A 25,938-nucleotide genomic window follows, 5' to 3' on the forward strand; every position below is an offset into this window, starting at 1 on the left:
TAGAGGGCTGACTGACATGTTGTGCTTTATTTCCTATTGCCCTTGTAGGTGTTGATGAAGAGCCGCCCCTCATTGTTCTTTCTTTTCTCCCTTGAGCTGGGAGTGAAATTGTGGGTTGATGAATTGGCTCTATGGGCAGTGCATGCTGCCGTGATCTAGACCTGACTCAGCAGGACACGGCTTTAGAAAAATGAAGAGAAACTGAAAAAACTGTGGGTGAGAAAGAGAGAGAGACAGAATAAAAGATTAAGGGACGCTAAAGGAGACCAAGAGAGACAGCGAGTAAGAGAGATGGCCCTTAGAGTATAAGAACTGCGATGCCAACAAAAAACAATAATATAATGAAGCTGACAAGCCGTCTAATCCTGTGCCAAAGAGGAGACGGCTCTCTCACTGTTTATTTGACACCTTTATAACACAGGCTCTTCAGTATTCACTGCCACGCAGGTACAAACACACACACACACACACACATACACATACACATACACATACACATACACATACACATACACATACACATACACATACACATACACATACACATACACATACACACACACACACACACACACACACACACACACACATTAATCAGATGAACTCTCTTACTGCACACCAATTAATGCTTGACAGAGAGAGGACGAATGCTCAGGCATTCCCTGCTGCAGTAATGTCAAAGCTTATAGCTTTGGGTGGCACAAATGTCTTTACCTATGAAACTTGATTTTAACAGTTTCTGAAGAAAATGTCTGTGCTTGTCTGTGCAAAACCTACTAGCACAATGAAAGAGTTGGACTGACAGTTTTCCCATTATCAGGGTTGGGAACCATAAGGAATTAAACGATTCCAGTTCTGATTTCAATTGCGCTTTACAATTAAATTGTTCTTATTGGTTCCATTAACAATTTTGGTAGTACTATTAAATATGTGATTTTTTTTTTTGTTGGAATTTCATATTTATACTTACTGCTCTCTAGCCTGACTTCGTCATACTCATATTCTAGTCAGAATGTGAGTCTGATACTGCTCCATAGGGCTTTGATTATGAGGCGTGTCTTAACCGAACCAGGAAAAAAACCCCTCTGCACTCAATTAGATAGACCTACAACCAATCAGAGAAACGCAGTAAGTGTTTTTTTTATGAGCTACGCAAAGTTGTCAAGAGAACTCAACTACACGCACGCTGGAGGAAGTAGTAAAATAATGAGTGTTTTACTTGGTCCTCCATGAGTGCGACCAAAGGAGAAACCACAACGACCACAGGGTTTTCATTGCGTCCCATCTTCTTAGCGACCATCGGAGCCAGCTGATAAAATAAACTTTTGCCGAATCCCGTAGGAAGGACGGCAAACAGCTTTCCGATCGACAAATGCCTTGATTGCAGTTCTCTGTTCGTCTTTTAAAATGATTGCACTGTCGATTTCTTTTACAACAGACGCAATAGCAGAATCTATTCATCTCAATTCTCCAGCTGCAGTCATCTTTGAGGGAAACCAGTTCAACCCAAGCGCTCTTTGATAACGTGATGATTACGTAACTGCAGATCATCTGTCCATCATCGTATAAAGCCTGCCCTGGCAATTTGATTGGCCCGACTAATTCTGAACCGATCATAATTACTCCTCAATGGATCGAGTCCAGACCGAACTTCCCGACCAAAAAATGTTGTGGGTGGGGTTCGGGGTGGCATCCAGGCTAACTGCTCTCAGTAGACTGCTGCCAAATTAAGAGATCATTTCAGATATACCAATTTAGAAATAAAATGTAATGTATACAAAGACGAGGCAGCCTAAATACAATCAAATTATTGTCCCTAACTATATATATTAAAGCTGCAGTCCATAGTTTTTCCTCTTTGTCGCCATCTCTGTTCGAAATCTGTAATTGCAGTTATTTGCGGAATTATTATTAATTATTAATAATTATTATAGCAAATAATAATAATTATTATTATCAACTTTATGTGGGTTGTGCCCCGGCACGGCACAGCGCGGATGAATCCAATGTTTTGAGGAGAGTGTGGGGCTGTCAGTCACCGCGCCGGTGTGGATACTGGCATTCAGAATCACAGATTATTCTTTTTGGAAGTATGACCAACATAAGAATTTTCACCGGAAAATGTTAATGCCCTTCAGATATTTATCCTTGTTTTTGCATGGGCCCGATTGCAGTCTCTTTTTTTTCTGTAGCCACGCCGAAGTCCTTTTGCATTTTACAACGGGTGAATCTCCAGTTGTCACTGGTGATTGTCATTTGAACCTTTCTGGATCCGCCATCAAATTGATAAGTTTAATTATATCAAGTGCTGTGAGAAGAGGCTATAAATCTCCACCTCCAACATCCTCACACGCAATATAGCCTACTAGCCGAGAGTCCTCCTTTAAAACTTAGGCAGGCAGTCAAGTGCACAGATAGAACCCAAGTGGTGCTCAAGCACCTGCACTTTTGGCTTCTGACTAGATACGTGCCCTTTTTTGACTTTTGTTATTGTTAGTTTTTAATGTAAAATTGGTTGGATAAATGGATGGATGGAATAGTTAAGCAATATCACATGAACAAAAGAGTGTTGTTTTCCTGAATATCAGTACTAATGTAGACAGAGGGTTCAGATTCTGCCTCCTTGGCTGTGACAGGGCAGACAAAGTCCACCGGACTTGAGGGCGCTGAGATCACCGGGCTCGGTGTGCCAGCCGCTCACACTGACCTCAGTTGAGGATCCATCAAACTAGCGGTCAGTCTGCTTCAGCCTGGGACTGATCCAGTGATCAAGGAGATCCAAGGCAAACCACGGCCATTGAAGCCTGGTACGTATAGAAGGTTAAAAGGTTCCCTAAATTAATGTTGTATCCCATTAGGGAAATGTTTTCAGCTTTGCAGATTCATGGTGTTCATTATTTTCATGGTGACTTTAACTTGATAAGTGTTGTTTTCTTCAATCATCTGATTATTAGAACACCAACCACCTTCACCACATTTTGAGCCAAGAAAAACCCTGGACACCACAACCTTTTACGGAGTCTCTACTTAGAAAATTGCTGAGTCATGCAACCTCCAAAATTCATTGATCTACTAGGTCGTTTCAATATTTTTAAATATTAAAGCAAGTATAAATGAAACCACATTGGTCCAATTAACAGGTTCATATAGTTCATTGGTCTTTGAACTAAAAAATAATAAACTTGGTGCAAAGGAGACAGGTCCATTTTTAGCTTTACCCTTTGCTTTTCCCTGTACCTCACTGAGCTATGAAAAGGTTACTGCACCGCAGGACATCTCTGTCCAGAGCTTAGGTCTAAAGGTCATTTTGTAATGCTCCCACCGATTAGCTGTCAGTTTAAACACAAATAATCATAAAGGGTAAGTATTCAAAACAACTGGTGAAAAGCAAGTGCATGGATGAGGTCACTTAATTGCATTAATTTAGATGTTAAAATACAACCTATTACCAAAGTTATTATCATGCCAGGCTTATTTATCTTGTGAACATGATTTCAGTTTCAACCTTTTGCAAAATAATAGCAAAACTTCACCTAAATAAAGGTCATCCCTGGTGGCAAATAGTCTGGGTTACGACTGTAACATCTGTTCCCTGAGAACAGGGAACGAGACACTGCATCGATGACGTTATTGGGGAATGCCCTCCACGTGAACCTGTGTCTAAAAAACTATCCAATCACAGCAATCGAACGTCACTACTAGTGCGACCCGGAAGCCCAAGGGAAATGGAGGCCTCAGCTATAAAGCCAACAACATTTTCACCTTATGACTTGAAAATTAATTCAAGGGGCCTAAATAACCAACCTAAAGACTAGCTGGAAATTTCTAGCAATAATATACAGCTCTGAAAGCGGAGACCTCAGCATTACTGCTTCCAACTCTCTCTTCCCAGAGAGACAGTTCTGACAACACCCAGAATATATCCACATGGGAGGCTTAGGAATAGCCTGCTACCTATGCTGCTATTTATTTTACCCTTAACAACCACTAGCATTATCGCCTAATGCACAGGCGGGCCTAGGCTACACGACTCTTGTAGAAAGAGGAGGCCAGTACACGGGAAAAACTAGACCTTACAGAGATAAGCTGTAGATGATATAACTCTAAAGAGCCTATGCTCAGATACTGAGGGACTCTGGACGAAAAAGCTTCTAGTAGATCGTCTCCAACAAACTCCAAACTCCTCTGCGACCTACTCCTTGTAGGAGGAGGAAGAGCGCGAGAGGCGACGCTGAACCTCTGGCCCTGTCTCCGATCCTCGAACCGGGATGGGCCAGGCCCCCCTGGTTGTCTGGGTGGATTCGTGCCGCAGCGCAATGCAAGATTTGAATGCAGCCAAGCGCGCCTTCGCCTATCTGAACTTTTCCACCACCGTCTCAACGGAGGCGCCGAAAAGTTCAGATGGCGAAACCGGGGCATCGAGGAGAAAACCCTTTTCTTTCTCCCCGATGTCAGCCTGGTTCAGCCACAGATGTCTCTCCATGGCCACCATTGCTGCCATCGACCTTCCAATCGAGGCACCGGTTTGTCTGGTGGCCCGAAGAGCCAGATCTGTAGTGCGGCGCAGCTCGTCCACTACGTCAGGGGAGAGACCCTACCCCTGATCCAAATCCTTCAGCAGGTCGGCTTGGTATGCCTGTAACACAGACATTGTGTGTAAGGCAGCCCCAGCCTGACCTGCTGCCGCGTATGCCCTGACATTCAAGCGAGATGTCATCTTGAGTGGCTTGGAAGGCAGGACCGGAGCTTTTAGTGCCGATGACTCTTCAGCAGCAAGATAGAAGCGAATGTCTCGTCAATTGGGGGCATCGACACATACCTGTGTTCACGCATCCCCTCGACATCAGCGTAGTTTGCTCACTGCTGACGATGGATGCGTGCAGAATATGGGTTCTTCCATGCCTTCTTGATCTTAGTATGCAGATCAGGAAGGAATGGAAGGCTCACAGGAGCTGGGGAGTTATGGCCAGAAAAGGAACCGCTCATCCAGCCTGCTGCGAATGGCTCCTTCCCTCACGTGCTCCTCATATTCTGCGCAATAAGGTCTCTCAAGAGCTGATCGTGCATGCTCTTTGCCCAAACAGTAAACGCACAAGTTGTGTGTGTCATCTGGTGTCAGAAACCTGAGACACGGATCCACACACTTCTTGAAACGCTTATCACTTGCCATGATTGTTTTTACCTTTTTCAGGTGATTGCAAATCAGACAAAACAGTCCCTGAAGACGAAAAGAGGATGACATGTTCTCTAGGCAACCCTTTTATACTTCCGGGTCGCACAAGTAGTGACGTCATAGGCTGTCGCCGGTCAAATTTGATTGCCGTGATTGGATAGTTTTTCAGACACCGGTTCACATGGAGGGCGTTCCCCAATAGCATCAGCGACGTTCCTTTTCGAAAGGGAAACACTGTGTTCCACCAAGGTAGTTTCCACTGGTCATCTTAATTTTGATAGTTTTGGAGGAGTTTTGGTCCGTCAGGGATATTTAAACCAGCTAAAAGCAGTTAACCAACGAAGAGCAGATAACCTCATGCTTGTTTTTAATTTGTTACAATTAAAATTTATAAATAAAATTTATAAAAATAACTTGCAGAATATTTTCAATATTTAAAGCAAGTGTTTTTTTCATTTGTAAAGTAACGCCTTAAAAATCAGCACACCTTTACCACAATTCTACATATCCATAACACTATAAGCACTGATTTCCTGATTCAATTCTCATTCGTAAACTCCTGATTTAGTAACATTTTTATTTAATTACCTGATTTGAATATTTCAGTTACAATGTCACAAATGTTTCAATAATTACATAATCACCTAATAATGCACTGTGGCACATTCCAGGTTCATTTATACATTGGATTTTAGAATTGCAAGTTTAAATTTTGGTGGGAAAATATTAAGGTCTGTGATTAATATTAAAGAGACTTTAACGTTTTATTCAACAATATGAGTTCCAACTGAGCTGCAGGGGGAAAAAAAGTATCTAAACATGGATAAATTCTTTAACAGTTTAAGAATTTTTATGTACTGGGGAGGCATGAATCATTCAAACTCATACAGTATGCGTTTATGCCTAAAAAAATTTTTTCCTTTTGAACCGTTTGTCATTAATAGGGCAAATGGTGCAGAACATTTTACACACAGCAAACGGTCCCTCGGTGACTGTAAAGGTCAATGAATGTGAAGTCTCACGTAATTTCTAGTTCGTTAAGCAGCATTATCACCTTCTGAGAAACAGAGTCGTGAGTGAGAGTGCCTGTTTGGACTTAACGATAATTTCAGGGAACGAGCAAATCCCAAAAGAGAGCTATGAAATATTCAAAGCAACCTACTACTGCAGTGTCTGTGGCTGGAGATAAACTCGCCAAATGTGGGCTGTGACCATGCCAACAAGTCCAGAGGCTCTTCTGTCACTGCCATTAATAAAACATTAGCCTAGAAGGCACACTTTCTGTGGGAAGTAGGCAAACCTATGTCACCTATGAATCCAGGTCTGTCAATGATGTTCAAGTTTTCCAAAGTGTGTGTGTGTGTTGAGGAATTTTGGAATTGAAAACAAAGAACAGAGATGAGTGCCAGAAATGAAGCTTTGAAAACCTGAAGTGTGGGGGTGAAACTTGATTTTAGCAAGTTTTAATGCTGTTTGGGCCTGGAAGTAATTACTTTCCCAAAGAAAATATGTTAGGAACTGCATCCCTGATGGTGCACCTAACAAACGTAATTAGAAATCAAACACAAAACATTTAGCCAACATGTTCTTCAATGACTTTGCTTTCAGGAAAATTGAGTGTAACAGTGAATTCTGTCTCTCAAAACAAGTTTATATTAAACAGTCTGTAGTTCAACCAGCCTCATGAATGCACATTCATCTTCATCAGTCAGTCAGGCTTGTTGGCATATTGGCAGCTGACATTGCAGGAATTAAATCTATTCTATTTTCATACCCTTTCTCCTGTTAAAAGCCCTGTTCATTCTGCAGAGTTTGAGAAGTGCCTGTGTGGTGAGGACGGACTCCAATGAGAAACCACCTGCAGAAAAAACACAGAGGAACAGAATGATTGTGAAAAAGCGGTGTTATTATCAATGAAATGATCACTGTCAAAGGGTTTTTGATTTCGTCAATAACAATATATATATATACTGTACAAAAGTCTTAGGCACATTAGTATTTTCACCCCTCATAAATGGGTTTAAGTCAGTTATTTATATCTTTTGCTGTAGTGTGTCAGTAAGAAATATCAATTTACATTTTCAAAAATTCATTTTGCCATTAATTGTAATAATCAGTGAGATTTTTGTATGCACAAGGAGTCTGACAACAGCTGGTATGCTCCGCACGAAGATGATAGATCTCACATAATCAAGTCCATCAGTGATTACATGAAGAAACAGAAAAAACGGAGTCAGACTAAATCCAGAAGAACTGTGCCAACGTCTACAAGACGCTTAAGTGAAACCTACCTGCAAATCTACAGTAGGCCTACTGTGAAAAGTTTTAGGCACTTGTGTAAAAATGCTGTAAAGTGAGGATTCTTTCAAATATAGTGCCAGAAAGACTGTAGATTTTATTTATCAATAAACTGGCATAAACTAAATAAAATCAATATTTGGTGTGACCACCTTTGCCTTTAAAACAGCTTTGGTCCTACGTGCACTTGAACATACACTCACCGGCCACTTTATTAGGTACACCTGTCCAACTGCTCGTTAACACTTAATTTCTAAGCAGCCAATCACATGGCGGCAACTCAGTGCATTTAGGCATGTAGACATGGTCAAGACAATCTCCTGCAGTTCAAACCGAGCATCAGTATGGGGAAGAAAGGTGATTTGAGTGACTTTGAACGTGGCATGATTGTTGGTGCCAGAAGGGCTGGTCTGAGTATTTCAGAAACTGCTAATCTACTGGGATTTTCACGCACAACCATCTCTAGGGTTTACAGAGAATGGTCCGAAAAAGAAAAAACATCCAGTGAGCAGCAGTTCTGTGGGCGGAAATGCCTTGTTGATGCCAGAGGTCAGAGGAGAATGGCCAGACTGGTTCGAGCTGATAGAAGGGCAACAGTGACTCAAATAACCACCCGTTACAACCAAGGTGGGCAGAAGAGCATCTCTGAACGCACAGTACGTCGAACTTTGAGGCAGATGGGCTACAACAGCAGAAGACCCCACCGGGTACCACTCATCTCCACTACAAATAGGAAAAAGAGGCTACAATTTGCAAGAGCTCACCAAAATTGGACAGTTGAAGACTGGAAAAATGTTGCCTGGTCTGATGAGTCTCGATTTCTGTTGAGACATTCAGATGGTAGAGTCAGAATTTGGCGTAAACAGAATGAGAACATGGATCCATCATGCCTTGTTACCACTGAGCAGGCTGGTGGTGGTGGTGTAATGGTGTGGGGGATGTTTTCTTGGCACACTTTAGGCCCCTTAGTGCCAATTGGGCATCGTTTAAATGCCACGGCCTACCTGAGCATTGTTTCTGACCATGTCCATCCCTTTATGGCCACCATGTACCCATCCTCTGATGGCTACTTCCAGCAGGATAATGCACCATGGCACAAAGCTCGAATCATTTCAAATTGGTTTTCTTGAACATGACAATGAGTTCACTGTACTAAAATGGCCTCCACAGTCACCAGATCTCAATCCAATAGAGCATCTTTGGGATGTGGTGGAACGGGAGATTCGCATCATGGATGTGCAGCCGACAAATCTGCGGCAACTGTGTGATGCCATCATGTCAATATGGACCAAACTCCCTGAGGAATGCTTCCAGCACCTTGTTGAATCTATGCCACGAAGAATTGAGGCAGTTCTGAAGGCAAAAGGGGGTCCAACCCGTTACTAGCATGGGGTACCTAATAAAGTGGCCGGTGAGTGTATTTTTTAAGGTAGTTTTGCAGGTTTAAATGGCTGATACTTCCTGATATTTCCTACTGACATATATATATCTCCAAAATGAATATTACAATTTACATCTGCACAGACAATGAAGAATGTACAGGGGAACATAAATATATAGTATACATTTGTTGTTTATTAAGTCAAAGTAAATTTTACTAAAATAATAAATGTGACAATGAAATATTGACTACATTTAAAGAACAAAAGAGGAAATATATAAATATATATATATATATATAAAGAATAAAATTAAAGTCATGGTCACTAGATTTTGGATTTGAATTTCATTGGACACTGCAACAAACAAACCTGAATGTCATGTCATGCTTCTTTTTAGAATAAATAAAGACCAATACACACTGAACCAACAGAGGGTGACCAACATGGACAATCACCAGATTATAGTACGTCACTTCTCAGACATTCCACAACCACACAAATGAACGCTGACCAATGCGACAGATGGCGACGGGTAACACACTGATCAGACAAAACCTGATGAAGTGTCTGCAATTTGGTCGGCGTCTGTTACTGCAGTGTGAATGAATTGGCCTTAATATGTCACAAATAATAATTAAAAAATAATAAATTCTTTGTAAAAATATACCATCAACAATCAGTTTGTGTTCTTTGAATTCAGCCAAGAGGTCTGTGATGTTTACTGTGAATCCACTATTGGTCGTCATTTAAATTCACAAGTCAAAGTTCATCAAACTTGAACTTTTCATATAACTTTCAACACTTATCTGCAAGGTTGTAGTTTATGTTTACACTATGGCAAGTAAATACAAGGGCCATTTACACTACACCGTTTTCAAATAAAAACTGAAAACTTTTTATACTTTTTGGCCGTTCATTTATACGACAACAGCGTTTTAGGGGCCTGAAAACGGCAACTTTTGAAAACGGGTTTTAAAGTGCAAGTTTTTTAAACAAAATTATACCGTTATTGTCTTAGTTTAAAGTACAAAAATGTGAATTTGTGAAAATGGTGACGTCATGCGCATGCGTATTACGTGGATATTACAGTCTATAGGTGCTTAGTGTTTCTTTACAAAGTGACATCGCCAACTACTGGTCTGGCACGCATAATACAGCATTTTTAATAGTTTTCACAGATCCGTGTGAACGGGGATCATTTTGACAACGTTGTCGTCTCTACGCGAAAGCGCAAACGAAAAACGTTGCTGTCGTGTTAACGTTCCCTTAGTGCCCGTCAATAGCCTGGATGCCAGCCGAACTTAGCCCCGCCCACAACATTTGAGGATGGGAAGTTCGTTCTGGACTTGATCCGTTGTGAAGCAAGTATGCCCGAACCAAAGCTGTTCGGACCAATCAAATTGTCAGGGCGGGCTTTATACGATGATGGACAGATGATCAACCGTAAAGCAATCATCCACGTCACCAAAGAGCGCTTGGGTTGAATTCGTTTACAACAAAGAATGGCTGCCGTTGGAGAATTTAGATGTGTAGATTCAGCCATCGCGTCTGTTATAGAAGATCTATACAGCACATTCATTTTAAAAGAGGAACAGAGAACTGCGATCAAGGCATTTGTCGATCGGAAAGATGTTTTTGCCGTCCTTCCTACGAGATTCGGTCGATCCAATTGAGTGCAGAGGCATTTTTTTTCCTGGTTTGGTTGAAACACGCCCCATAATCACAGCCCAATGGAGCAGTATCAGACTCACATTCTGACTAGAATCTGAGTATGACGACGTCAGGCTAGCCCGTCAGTGATCATGGTAGAACTATATGCCCTGAGGAGGTTGTGGATTAAATCAGAGGTAGGGACGTAGGGTGATGCAGCAGGTACTGAGTTGCTGAGATAACAAACCTGCAATTACCATTGCACCCCTGAGCAAGACACTTAACCCCAGTGAAAGTTTGCTGCAGCTACTCTCTCGCCAATTAGAGTGGTAAATGTCACTTACACTTTGAGTGTTGAATGACAATCCTGTGCAAAGTGACTAAAAATATTTTACATCTGTTTAAAAGTATCCTGGCATAGTTTGCTCAAACAGGATTTCTGTGGTTCAGTATATAGCCACCCTTAGTCATATAGGTGGTATCAATTCCTACTTTTGCTGTGAAGTGTTTGGTTGATGTTGAGTTGATGAGTGAGATGACATAGAAATACACAAGATCAAAGCCTCAAAGAAATGTTGGAGGCTGAGGATGTCAAAAACACTGAACCAAACACATTCAATATCAAAAAGTAAATTCCTAAGGGCCGGTCCTTTTGCAATAGAACAAACACACCTCAGAGACACCACGCAATTGACGTACTGCAAACACAGTGTAAAATCTCACCTTGTTGCCATGCAATACACATTGGGCCCTATTTTAACGATCTGAAACGCAAGTGTCAAAGCGTAAAGCGCAAGTAACTTTGTGGGCGGATCCCGGCGCTGTTGCTATTTTCCCGGCGGGATAAATGCCTCTTGCGCCTGGCGCAAATCTAAAAGGGGTTGGCCTGAAGTAGCTTCATTATTCATAGGTGTGGTTTGGGCGTAACGTGAAATAAACCAATCAGAGCGTCATCTCACATTCCCTTTAAGAGCAGGTGCGCTTGTTCTAAAGCGGATTCCTATTATAACGGCGGATTTGCCAGGCGCGCGCCAGGAGCGGTTCACAGCCGAGGAGAGCAACATTCTCGTCAGGGCCGTAAAACACACAGAAGTGACATTGGGGATGGAGAAACCCACCCAAATTAACTTCTGTTAAACAGGCGTATGATAATTTGGGTAAATGTGTAAGCTACATGCTTTTATAATAAATTGTCTATCTATCTATCTATCTATCTATCTATCTATCTATCTATCTATCTATCTATCTATCTATCTATCTATCTATCTATCTATCTATCTATCTATCTATCTATCTATCTATATATCTATCTATCTATCTATCGTAATAATGTATGATTTGCAAAAATGAAAACTGCTGCTTAGATGAGAGAATCAACGTGTATGCGCGTTGTGCACACGCTACATTGATTATGGCCAAATATGCGCCCTTAAAATAGCATAATGAACAACGCGCAACGCGCCACTGACTTTAGACTAGTTTTTTTCTGGTCAGTGGCGCAATTGTTTTATAGAACAGCAAAATAGCATGAGGGAAAGTTTGCGCCGGAACACGCCTCCTCTTTGCGCTGAACCGCCCCGGGGAGCGCAAGTGTATTTCTTAGTTAACCGACGTGCGTCTGTGGAGGGAAAAGTCCGCTTTGCGCGGGTGCAAAATAGGAATAATACATGCGTCAGTGTACAAAGTCATTTGCGCCGAGTGCAAGATAGCGCCCATTGTCTTATTCTTTTAACCCTGTAAAGCCTGCCATATGAAATAGTTAGATTTTTTTAAAAGATTGTCATATTTTAGTATCACATTTGATTGGCTCATATAGTATGAAGAATTTGGAGTTCACAAGCAAAGAAACGGAGCGAAATTATGCAAATTGGTGCAGTTGCTGCTATTTATATGACCAAAAAGTAAGATCAATAGCTTGTAATGTAAATTACTGATATTTTTATAACTTTATATCTATCTTTATAACTCTCATGCACAGGCTTAGATCTACAATGACGGTAAAGAGATTCAAACAGATGAGTTTATTAGTGAAGCGGCAGGAACACAGTCCACTAAAGATGATCAATAGAAAGATAAATGAGAGTTTGAGCTTGTCTAACAGGTTTGCAGAGCACACACACACACGGGATCAGAAGAGGAGACGTGGGATGACTATAGATAACGACTTAGATGACTGGATCGAGGTAACAACGTTGGTAGAGTCTCACAGGAAATTCTAGCAGGTAAGTAGCGAGGCAAGTGAGTCTGTAGCATCAGACAAGGCCAGACAAAGACTGTGTGTGTGTGTGTGTGCTACTTATGGTGCTGGTGATAAGGGCAGATGAGTGTCAGGTGTGCATGGTCAATACTCCACGTAAGGGTATGTTTACACAACACTGTTTTGAACTGAAAACTTTTTATGCGTTTTGGCCGTTCATTTACACAACACGTCTTTTTTGGGGGCCTGAAAATGCAAGCTTTTGAAAACGGATTTCAAAGTGCAAGGTTTTGAAAAGATGCTTTTACCGTCTCTGTGTAAACTACAAAAACGTGAATTTGTGAAAACAGTGACGTCATGGGCATGTGTTTTACATGTTCACGCATGCGTATTATGTGTTCGCGTGGTGTTTCTTGACAAAGTGACATCGCCAACTTCTGGCGTGGCATGCATATTTACAGCCTTTTTAATCATTTTCGCAGATCAGTGTAAACGGGGATCGTTTTGATAATGTTGTCGTGTAAACATACCCTAAGTGAGGGAGAGCCTGGCGTGATCGTGACATTAACAGTATTGCAAACTATGCATGTAAATATCAGTTGTTACTCAATATATCCCCATAATATGTCTTAGTTTTATGATCAAAGCGCTGCAGTTTTTATTGTGGGGGCGAAACATTTAATGCTTCATAACAACGTATGTTTCTCCGGAATCAGCCAGCGCGAAGGACGTCTATATTCCGATTGGTTGCTGGCGTTTTGCCGCTGCTTGCCGCTGAACATTACCATAAAGTTGAGCTACTTTCAACTTTCTGATTGAAGCTCTGGTCGCTCAAAACACCCAAAACGTGACGCCGATGGATTTGACGCTCGCAGCTGAGAGAAGCCAGCTTCCATTGAAAATGAATGATTTCCGGTAACTTTGGAAGCTCAAGTCGGCGGCGGTGTGTGCGTATAGTAATACGACATAAAAAAGCTATCTTTGTGGGCAAACTTGTCGCCTTCGCCTTGGAGTGGTTTGGAATTCCAAGGGGAATCGGATACATTAGATGTAGGTCAGATGTCCAGATATTGGATATGTATCTAATTTAAAAAACAAATTTGGCACAGAAAGGATGTGATCGTGTGGATTTTTGTGTTTACACGTGTGCAACAAATTCCGATCTGTGTCAGATGTGAGTAAAAAATTTTTTTTTTTTTGTGCCAGTATAAACGCAGCCAATGACAGGAGCAGGAGTCAAGTGGCTGAACAACAGTGAAGCACATATCAGCCTTTTATCTGAGTCAAAGCTTTGCTCTGTCTGAACTGCAGCGCAAAAGACCCTTAGCTCGAAATACTTCATATTGTGCTAGCACTTCAGCTGTCAATCAAGAATCGTCCTCTTGAGAAGAAAATGGAAGAATAAGAAAATATCGGAAATAGAATGTGCAGAAGACAGAACGCCAATTTGACAGCCTGCGTTCAGAAAAGTTGCTAAGCCTGAGCATTCCTCCTTGAAGAGCTGCTTAAGCTTTCAGTTCTGACAATCTTCCATTCAGGGTGAATGTGAAAAAAACTTATGAACTTAAAAAAAAGAGAGGGAAAAGCAACGTTAAAAATATGCATGAAATGATACATTAAAAATGCCACTCGTGCATTTAAGGAAGGATTAGTTTAATGAGACACAAGGATTTATTACTCTTGACTGAGCATGACAGCCTATGTCTTAAAATGGCTCATATAATCTCACAACATTGACACGAGGCAGAGAGGATGTGATGCACGGTGACCTTTCCAAGTTCAGAAGTTTAAAGGCAACACGTTAAAAGGAGAAACTCCAATAATAGTTGCTGAGCATTTCACATGGTCCTAATTATTTAGTGATTTTATGTCTATGGAGAAAACCCTTCAGAACTAATTTTATATTTTACATACATTTTATATGTAAAATTAAAAATATATACATTTTATATACATTTCATAGGGCTCCAGCCCTATTTAAACACACCTGAATCAGTGAAAGCGCTATATAAATGCAGTCCATTTATTCAAATGAAATCTCTCACTTTTGATTTTATTAAATCTGTTGAGATCTGAAACTCTAGCAGATATGTGAGACAAAACATTAAAAAACACTTCAAAAATATAAATAAACTTTGTGATATTTCTTTCTTATGGATTAAATTAAATGTACCGAAAAACAAACAAAATGACAGCTATTTTTCTTTAACAAAAAACTTTATTTCAAATAATTGCTTTGCTAGCTAATGCAATGCCATGGTTACATTCATAAGAACTCAAATACTTTTTAGGGCTACCGTAAGACTCACTTCACAACTTGGTCACACATCATAACCAAGACAATTAATGTAATTAGTAATGTCACATTACTAATATGCCTGTTTTTTCTTAAAGTTGAAGAATCGGTTGTTTCTGTACAAATTCTAGTAAAAATTAGTTTGATCCCAATGATCCTTACTCACTATTACCGATTGTTCAGCCCATTCACCACAGTATTTTTAGCAGGTGTGACAGGCTAACAAAGGAGGTATTTAAAATAATTTTCTTCAGTTAAGCACATTAGCATTCTTGACAAGACCTTACCCCAATTCAAGTCCATTAAAGTGTATTTTTGCTTCTGACGTTATATGAGTGTCTCAGCCAAGTGTTGCACTCGCTTTTTGACAAATTTGAAATGTCTTATCAGTGAAGGATAAGGTTTGAAGTTGATTTTATATATTTAAATACACGCAGAGATCTGACAAATGTAAAATAATGGGTTCAATTATATTCCTTCTGCAAAGACGGCTCAGTGGCCTAAAACTGAAAAACACTCTTGACAAAGTAATTTAAAGTTGAGGCGTGAAATGCTATAGAGATGGGTAGCAGGGAGCATAGGAAGCAATTTCATTCCAATCATATTCCATTTCAGGATACACATCAAATCACATTTAGCTGCAGATTATAAATTGGTCTGGAAATAAGTATAGTGATTCTCAAGGACCTAAGTGAAATGGTTTGCACACAGACACACACATGCCAATAACTGTGACAGGAATCAGATTTTGACCGGGAAAGCCTGATGTCCTGAATCTTCATGAAGTTTTAATGGGGTGCACTTGTTCAATCTTTTCACACATTATATGCTCCTTATTCGTAATGTCTGCAGGGATGGCATGCTTGTAAATGGATGATAGCTTATATATATGACATAAGCTAAATCACTATTACCTTGCAACACCCCGGGCAACCCTCAAACTCTACCTAGGGGCTTTTGCACTGGAGAAACCTTTTCATAGTTCCTAGAACTATTGGCGGAAGTACCCGTTATTTGGCGTGTTCACACAGCAGGAACTAGGAATGATTTTAGTTCTAGGAACTTCTTTTGGAGGAACTAATTTAGCGACTACTTCAGAGTAGGGTCTAAACCAGCACTATAGGAACTACCAGTGACGTTAGTGTACGCTGATTGGCCGAACGCACGCGAAACACGAGCACCCGACATTTATAAAAAAAGCTATGTAAACACACAGATTATAGCATATATATTTACTCCAGAAACTAACTCTACGAACATGGAAACCAGTGATAGATGGGCCTCTTAAACTTTACGCTAAGGAGAAAATCCAACGCAACTTTGAGGGGACCAAGCGAAGCATGATTATGTATTTCTGCTCAGCTAGCAACACTGTACATCAACCACACGGCATAAGCTAATAACTTTTCATATACTGTCTACTTTCTATGTATAAAAGTTCTATCTAATATCGTATTAGACAGGACAGTTAGACAGATCGTAAACTAATGAACACGGAGAATGCGAGCACTGTGTGCTCAGGCTCTGGCTGGCGTTCTCAGCACTGTCAGAATAAAGGTCCGCCGCGCCGTCAAAATAAAAGTCACAACAACAAGCGCGGCTTATGTCACTTCAAAGTTCTTACTGGCGTTGCGAATGCAACCAGGAAAATGTTCGGGAACCATTAGTTCTCGGGGAACCACCCTGGTGGCTAGTTCGTAGAACTAAGTTCCTAGAACTACCCGGTACCCTTATGTGTGATGAATAAAAGTACACGTCTGTCTTAAAGGTAAGCTTTGGTTTAGTTTTGCTGGCTCTTCTTTGTCCCAGTGATATATGAACATTTCCCCACTCATATACATTCTGTTTAACTGATGGTTTAACACATGCTGAACACTCTGACTTGGGTTTCATTGATATGCTGAGTCTTTAGCACAGGGGTTCTTAACTCTGGCCCTCGAGGTCCACTGTCCTGCAGAGTTTTGCTCCCAACCTAATTAAACACACCCGAACAAGCTAATCAAGGTCTTCGGGATTTCGGGATTTTGGGATTAATAGAAAGTTACAGGTAGTGGAGTTCGATCAAGGTTGGAGCTAAATGTTGCAGGAAAGTGGACCTCGAGGGCCAAAGTTGAGAACCCTCGCTTTAGCATGTTTTCTTGTTTTGTTTAGATGTCCCTGAAAGTTCTCTATAAAGTGAATGTATCATCTTATTATAGCTTTATATAGCCAGCCAGTGCATATGACATCTACTCTGACTCTGCCCATAGGCTACTTTCAGGAGTACAGTCAAAGTCAAAGATAAATTATTTTGACAAGAAAATGACCAGATATGAGTATATGAGTAACCTTCACAAAGCTAAAACAGTATCATTTATCACTGCCGGTTTCTGCTTTAAGACAGAGGACAAGCAATTTCTTCTGCATTGCCTCAAAAAAGCATGACCTGGAGCTCTATTAAGCAAAAAAGGACATTGCTATCAATCAGTAACACATTTATTCTTACAGTGACAGATACACTGTAGGCTTCTAGAAAACCAGTACTAAAATAAGACAAGTATGGGGTCGTCCAGAGTACCTAGATGAAGGTCAGGTCATCACTCAAGAAATTTTTTCACACATGCAAAGACGTGCAAAAATCTATGCAGGCTCTTACATCCCTTTTAAATCCATATTTTGGAGTCTGCACCAGGCTTTTTTTAAAGGCCCACCAAAGTGCCTTGAAACACACAACATTATTCAATGTGGTGACGTAAATTTCCACTGAAACAGGAAGACAGGGCGGGACATATCGAACAGCTCCTCACCCTTTTTAAAATAGCAAATAGAAAAAAAATTGTGTTTTGTTTATATCACAGCTCGCCGTTGAGCTCGGTAAAGCCGAGCTCAACGGCGAGCTGTGATATAAACAAAGCCGCAGTTCTGTGCAGAAGCATTCTGTGCAGAAATGGGTCCGACAGGTTTTGTGGTCTGCGCCGACTCTCGCATATGATCCGCTGTGTGCTGTCGTGTCTCTGGACCAGAGCAGACTGTGTACGCGCTGCGGCAAGTTCATGTGAAACTAACGTGAAAACAGACTTCATTCACCCCAATGGAACGCATATTTACATGTTCTGAATCATTCCCTATCCCCTATATAGTGTACTATGTGCCACTCACTATGTAGAAAATAGTAAATGTGTGAACAAGTGACCGAATACAGCTTCAGCTCCATATAGGTGGCGGGACGCTTCAGATTCTAGAGAGCATTTGATTGGACAGAAAATCTGTTGAGAAACTGAAGTGCAGAGTGATGTCATCAAAATCGTTGATCCATACTGACGGAAGTGAGAGACTGTAAATTTTGAATGCTTATATCTTCTAAATGCGAATTTTGTCTTTGTTTTGGAGCACACTAGCTAACATCATACTAAAAGCTTTTTAACTTCAATTTTGATTTCATGCGAACTTTAGGTATCTTAATTAAAGGGGTCATATAATGGTACATGCACTTTTTCAAGTTGATTGTACTGAAATGTGTGTTGGCAGTGCCTGTACACAACCATCATATAATGATAAAAATCCATCCAGTGTTTTTTTTTTTAAATCTCCTTATATGTTTTCCCGTCTCAAATCGAGCCGTTCGATCTTGTGACGTCACTAGATCGGACGCCCCTCCCACGATTGTTGATTGACAGCAGCGTTTCAACACAGACCCGCCCTGAGCGAGCTGTCATCATAGTCCGCCATTGTTGATACGCTGGAGTAGAATGGCGTCTAAGCGATTGTGGTGTTCTGTTCTTGGGTGTAATAACGAACACAGCAGTCATTTTGATGTTCCTAAATCCGAACCGCTGAAGACGCAGTGGCTGAGTTTTGTTTTCGAAGGGAATATTCCCCATGAGCAACGTCAATGCTTTCATGTTTGCGCGAATCATTTCTCACCAGACTGCTTTATGAGGGTATAAAGCTGGTTTTGCTAAGAAGCTGCTCCTGAAAAAAGAATCGGTACCAACTATTCGTGTCCCTGCAGGACCTCCAGAAGAAGTGAGTGTTAAGTTTTATTAACCTTTATATTAATCTTTGCAAATCGCTTGCACGCCTCACGATGAATGGTTTTACACTCAGGGTACATTACGGCATGTTCTCTATGTACGACGTTCTTAATATAATTCATAATCCCACGTTTATAATGAACAACGCGTTATGGTTATTGTGTTATTACAAACTGTGTACGTATACATCAGTAAACACATAGCGTTCGTATCTCACTACTCTGCCAGCGCATACACAGATAGATCAAAGTGACATTATGTTAACCAACCATTCAGAAACGTCCTGTTCAAGCCTTAATTGTCAAACTTCTTTGGGGCCGTCATCTTGTTCCGGGTCCGACTCCGGTTCAAATTGATACGGTTGCACAGATGCGTCCTCAGAGACTCCCGCTGCCGTTCTTTCTCCAAAATATACCCTCAACGTGTGTTGTGTCAAAACGCCCCAAAGAACGGAGGGGCGGAGTCATTATCATTTAAAGACACATGCACTTAACCCTCTGGGGACCAAGAACGCGCCTGCGCGTTTTGCTGTTTTTTTTTCACATAGCAGCAACATAGACTTAAAATACTCCGTCATTTATGGTCATATAAATAAAATCAATACATGATTATAAACTATAGAGGGTCTTCTTTTTTTGTGTACACTCACATTAACATCAAAACTAGGGATGGGCATTATTAATCGACGATCGATAATTGATCATTAAGAATTTCGTCGATCATGTTAATTTGTTATCGATAAAACTAAAACTAAAAAAATAAAATAAAATAAAAAATCCTTTCCTCTAAATCCTCGCTTGCCTGGCTTATGCTACTCCGAGCTATGTCTGAACTTTGTATTTCGAGCACTTCTTGCGTTGCTTTTGCCTCTTCACGATGACTCGCTTGGTTTAGTCCTCAGTTGTAAGTCGCTTTGGATAAAAGCGTCTGCTAAATGACTAAATGTAAATGTAAATGTAATATGGTTGCGTTGCGTAATGTGAGCCTTGAAGCAATGAACCGCTGGATTGCACCACTGCAGACGGGTGGAAAGTGAACGGAATAAGTTGTTTCCCGGGCTGGTCAAGTTAGCGCAGAGGTACCTGTGCATCCCGGCAACGTCAGTCCCCTCAGAGCGGGTGTTTTCGGCGGCTGGACTGAAGAGTTTGTTTACACTCGACCTCGACGCGTCCGCACAAGCACGAGCAAAGGTGCGCGAGGCAAAAATGACGTCATTGCGGTATTCGGCGTTTTACAGGCGAGCGCGTGGAGTATAAACGCCTCGTCCGTTTGCGGAGACTCACGCTGCAGAGCCAGGCAAAAGTATAAACGAGGCTTGACGGTCACCATGTTGCGGTCGCGTCTGACCCCAGGCCCAGTCCATGTCATCAACATGCTTATCTTTCTCAACAAAAATCAGTAGACTGGTGCAGAAGTTTTATGTGAGTTAATAGATATTTTTTTTGAGGCTTTGTTAAGTAGCCTAATTTGTTGCTAGGTAGGCTAATCTCTCTTACACTCTTTCTCGACTTCGTACCTTGGATAGTTTTGAGTTACATTGAGTATTATTATGTTTTTGGTTAAGTTATTGTTTAACATGATTTTTTTTATTATTATTTTGGAACAAACGATCGGGTCTCTGTTTGAGGACGCCAACTCGCAGCTGCAGGTTTTGTTGCTTTTTAGAGGACCGCAGCGCATATTTCAAGTTTAGCCGAATGTCCAGTTTAACTGCCGCAAGTTGATTATCTTGTAATAAAGATCTCATCGAGGAAAAACACGCTGTATTTTTGTATTTTCATTGCATTTTTAATTTATAAAAAGTTAAATAAATAATTAATTTTAATATATAAAAAATATTAATGATTAATCGATAGTCGATCGTTAATTCTCCCGACGATCGACTAAGAAAATTTAATCGAATGCCCATCCCTAATCAAAACCTTGTGTTTTTTTTTAAATAAATAAAATAAACAGGGTGCGCTTTCAGCTCACTCTGTCTCCGCAAAAATCTTTCTGAAACATGTCTGGAAAATGAACGGAAACTCCGCTAATACTTATCACACAAACATGAAACATACGTCTAAAGAACGCTTTAAATTTCTACTTTTAAATAAAACAATTCACATTTAAAACAAATATTCTCCTGCAATGTAATCTGTCTGAAACTAAAGAGAAGTACAGTTTCTCCTGTCTCAGCTCATTATCGTTAATTTGTTCACACCCACTCGCAGAGCGCACTATTCATAAGATAATGTGTTGAGGCCATTTGCAAAATAGATAAACGCCCCCAGGCAAATGCTGTAAACGCACTATATTTTTTAGTCAGATTAAGATTCGTCTTGCGCGGCTATGAGGAATAATCCTGGGACATTTAATACAGAAGTGCTGGTTTATTTTCACTTCGAGGAGGAGCAACAGATTCAGCTGAGAACTCTAAGTGTTTTATGGCTGTGCTTTGTTCTAATCGCGATATAGAATAACGTTAGTGTCTGTAAACGGAAAAATAGCATACTGTTTAAATGTGAATCATGTTTCTCTCTCTGTGTGTGTGTAAATGAATGAATGAACGCACAGATACGCACTCTTACAGACGAAATAAAAGACAAAATTTCGTTGACTAGTTTTGGATAAAGTTTTTCAAATCAAATAAGCATCAAATAAGCTTCAAAATAAAGACATCAGCTTTTGTTAGGAGTTTCTGGGGATAGAAGTGTCCAGACGTATGCACCCTGTATTTTAAAGAAGAACATTTAATTATTTGCGATACATTATTCATTCACAAAGAATTCAGGGACATTATTCACGTCCCTAAAGGTTAGAGTTTTCCTAATTTTTTAATTAAGGCATTAAGATTTTTTTATTCCTCTTTTTAGTCAACTTTAGCATGGGTGTGTTCTCTTCTAATTCTAAGCAGTGTGTGTGTATATATATATATATATATATATATATATATAGCCTATAATTAAAAAGCTATTTTAACCAGAAAAATCTACAATGCATGCCCAAAGTCGTGCAGCCGTATAGTTTCTCTTGATATCAGTCCTGCTGACTTCAACATTCACAGGAGACTGTAATGAAAAATCAAACACCTTGGAAATGACAGGTATGTACTATGTTTCAGGAATGGGACAATGCTGTGTGACTGTGCAAGCCTCTGTCTTTAGATCAGTGTGTTTACTAATGTGCTTTTTTGTCCTTTGTTGTGTATCTTTGGATTATGTTGTGTTGTAAATAAATCCAAACAATCTAAAAGCCATTCTTTTTTAAATCTCCTCATTCTTTGTGCAAGGCTCCTCGTAATGGGGCCTGATAGCACCTAATAGGGCTATTATGGCAGGGTCTTTGTCTTTCTCAGGTGTGAAATGCCATACATATTAATGAGAGATCACGCCTCCTTGCATAAAGCTTTCTCACACTAAACACGTCATACACATTATAAAAGACTTTATTGACTTATCTAAATGAGTAGTCAGGGTGATTCTCACATAGTTTTGGAGCAAATATTCTAGACTATGTGATACAATTTTCAAAAGTCTTGTGAAGAAATAATCAATATGTGTTTTGTGGCCTTATTTCAGAAACTTTTATTTTTAAGTTTTTCAATAACCATGCATAAATAATATTCTCTCAAAAATACAAACATGTACATACATGTTGCTCACAGATTATGGTAGCCCCGTTTGTGCTATATAGAGTGAATTTACACCTTTGCCATTAACATGTTTATAAATAACTGAAAAAAGCACAAATGTCAGTGCATGTCAAAACATCCCAAGGGCCCCAAAAAACCCTTGGTCCCCAGAGGGTTAAACGGCATGCTGAAAACAGAGCTGTTTTTGACCAGGTAAAATGAGTGTTTTCTTACAATACTAATGAGAATTTTTAATTAAAGTATATTTCAAACTTTTCATTTAGACCCTAAAGAATCAAATTAACTTGTATGAAAATGGCATTATATGACCCCTTTAAGACTTTCCTGGGCCACCAGCCTCACCATAAAGACAATGTCTATCAACAAGCTTCAACATCTGCATTTTCTTGATAAACAGCTGGTCAACCAGCATTTCAATTGCTAGAAACTTGTCCATGACACAAAATTTGAGTGCAAAATTGCATAAAAATTTTGTTCACTTGACAGAAACAAAAATCAAGCTTGACCATTTTTTTTTGTTAACTCAAGTTTTTATTTTAGTTAACTGTTCTAAGATTTACTTAGTACATATAAATAAGTTCAATTAACAACACATACATTGTGCGCTTAGTATATAATTTACAGGTCGAATGAAAACAAAAAGAAAATGTTTTTATGTAGTAATTTTCTTACTCAATAAAATTAATACTTTTGTGATCACTTTACATAAAAAACAATATGTAGTAGTGTTGTCACGATACTAGAATTTCTAACTTCGATACGATACCTTGAAAAATATCGATATTCGATACCATTTTCGATACCACGGAGAAAAAACTGCCACAATATTAAGGGGGTATTTTTTTTATTTAAAGCTAAATATAACAAGTCTAGAACATGACAATGAGGTATATTTTACATGAAAAAAAACATCTGAGTTCTATTTGTTTATATTTTTTAATTGGACCAGAGCTAACATGATGTATTTTTATTACCTACTGTTATCAAAGATTAAAATATACTGTAACAAAAAAGCACTTAACAGTATCAAATTGGAGGATAGAGAGTCAGTAATGTATAATAATAAGATTAAACATTCAATTTTCAGTTAAAGGCATGTCATTATTGAATTCAGAGATGCCATTGTCTAGCTGTTTAGTTTAATTAATATCTGTGTAATCAAATTGATGATAATCGTTAATGAAGGAAAATTGCAGAATTAAATAATAATTTTTGAATAAAGTTAAATAGGCACCAGTTAATTTACATTTGACCACAGTTACAATATTTACTTGTCTAAGATCCCTCAGTCAGATTATGTTAACTTTAAGAATTAAAACGAGACAACACAGACTCTTATCAACAATATTAGGCCATCTTGGTTAATGTTTCAGAAAAGTTCAAATGAGAAGAGTTACAGTGTTTCCTTGAGGATTTTTTTTAGCAGTGGGGGCAGGTCTGTCCAAACAACAAACACCCCTGATGCTGAGCATATGCTGCTAAATAGTAGCCTACCCCTGGAGCCTGTTCCTTAAGTCTGTTTTCACCTATACAATAATTTAAAAAAATGAGTGATGTGAGGGATTATTGATAGTCAAACAATCTGTTGGGTGCCCGCAGCCCGCTCGCGTGTCCGCGCTATTCTCCGACATGCCCGTTTCTGGTGTGTAGCTCGTGTCCGCGCTATTCTCCGACATGCCCGCTCGCGGTGTGTAGCGCGTGTCCACGCTATTCTCCGACTCCGACATGCCCGCTCGCGGTGTGTTTTTTGCGCGTGTCCGCGCTATTCTCCGACATGCCCGCTCGCGGTGTGTTTTTTGCGCGTGTCCGCGCTATTCTCCGACATGCCCGCAGCCCGCTCGCGGTGTTCTTTATCAATCAACCAAAGCCGGTCGCGGGGGCGCCACCCTCGCCATCTTTCCATTCACTTCACTTTTGCTATTTAACCAGAGCGAATGAGACGAGTGCGTCACGTGTGGTGTTTGTCAACGCGCCTTTTGAGAGAAGTGAAAGTGACTGCTCGGCTAGTATCGATACTTCGGGAAATTAGTATTGGTACCGTTCAGATATTTCAGTATCGATATTTATCGAAATATCGATATTTTTGACAACACTAATATGTAGCCAAGGCGTCGCCGTCCACCGTGGCAGCGCGTTGTGGGAACCGGAACAAGATTTTTATTTTTTTCTCTCCCCTCTCTCGTATCTGTCGCTCCTCATGCTTACATCTCCTTTTCTCTCGCCTCATCTGTCCATGCCCCCAGGTACCGCAAACGCCGTGACCGGTCCCCCCGGGTGAGGGGGGGAGTAGAGCGCAGTCTCGGGAGTACCCCCCGGCCTGCGAGGGGTGATGGGGGTATGTGGCGAGCAGGACAAGGTTGAGGGACGTGAGAGAACGGCGCGAGGCCGGTGGCGTGATTACTGATGAACTACACCTGTGAGTAATGAACTACACCTGTGAGTAAATTGGCAGTAATTTCACAGAAAATGCCAAGAAACACTCCCCCTTCGGGTCACATACAAGCTGTCAGTGAGATCATTCCCTACGGTCACTGCCCAAGCTATAAGCCTCAAAGTGGCCTCCGAACAATGGAAGGCCTACCAAGGCCGCTCAAAGGCTTGGAACCAACAGCTTCCATGGAAAGGGTTCCTTTAAGGGAATATGGCCCCATCAGATATGGGGCCCAATCTTACACCCGACGCAAGTGTTTTTTGCTAGTTTCAGTCGGACGCAGTTATCATTTTCACGTCCTGCGCCACTTGTTTAAATAGCAAATGCATTTGAGTCCATTTGTGCGCCCCATGGGCGTTCTGGTCTGAAAACGAGGTGTGTTCAGGCGCATTGTTGGCATGTTGCTATTTTGAGGCAACAGAAATAGACTGCGCCATTGACAAACTGAAACCTGGTCTAAAGTCAATGGCGCAATATTTTTTGTTATTTAAAGAGCACGTTAGTAATGTGCGCCTATAGGCGGGTCCACAACGTAAGTACACAGCTTATTAAACACACAAGGACGCATAGCAGCACACAAACATGCCAAATATTTAAAATAAAAGGATTACAATGTAAAAGATTATTATTGTGTACATAAAGAATTTGGCTTGTCCCGTAAATGATCTACTTGCGCACTTTTACCTTGCGCACGAGCAGTTCCGTTTGCGCTCTGGAGAAGCGTTCGGGCTTTCCACTATCAAATTCCGTCATGTAAATAGCGAATCCGCCATGGCGCGAGCACAGCTGGCATTTAAAGGGAATGGGAGATGAGACTCTGATTGGATCCCAAAACACACCCATTACTCATTAAGAGAATAGGGA

The 25,938-nt window shown here is 40.4% G+C and overlaps 1 protein-coding gene across 4 annotated transcripts in view; it reads right to left on the bottom strand.

Moving 5' to 3' along the window:
* Positions 1-25,938, bottom strand: part of gulp1b (GULP PTB domain containing engulfment adaptor 1b) — a 71,465-nt gene that overhangs the window by 17,778 nt on the left and 27,749 nt on the right. For all 4 annotated transcript variants that reach the window (XM_056266957.1, XM_056266958.1, XM_056266955.1 and 1 more), the window contains exon 2: positions 6,948-7,031. In XM_056266957.1, the coding sequence (XP_056122932.1) occupies positions 6,948-7,031 (84 nt within the window). The remainder of the gene's footprint in view (positions 1-6,947; positions 7,032-25,938) is intronic.

Source organism: Rhinichthys klamathensis, unplaced genomic scaffold, assembly GCF_029890125.1.
Source record: "Rhinichthys klamathensis goyatoka isolate OS25496 unplaced genomic scaffold, OSU_Roscu_1.1 h1tg000254l_1, whole genome shotgun sequence".
Lineage (NCBI taxonomy): Eukaryota > Metazoa > Chordata > Actinopteri > Cypriniformes > Leuciscidae > Rhinichthys > Rhinichthys klamathensis.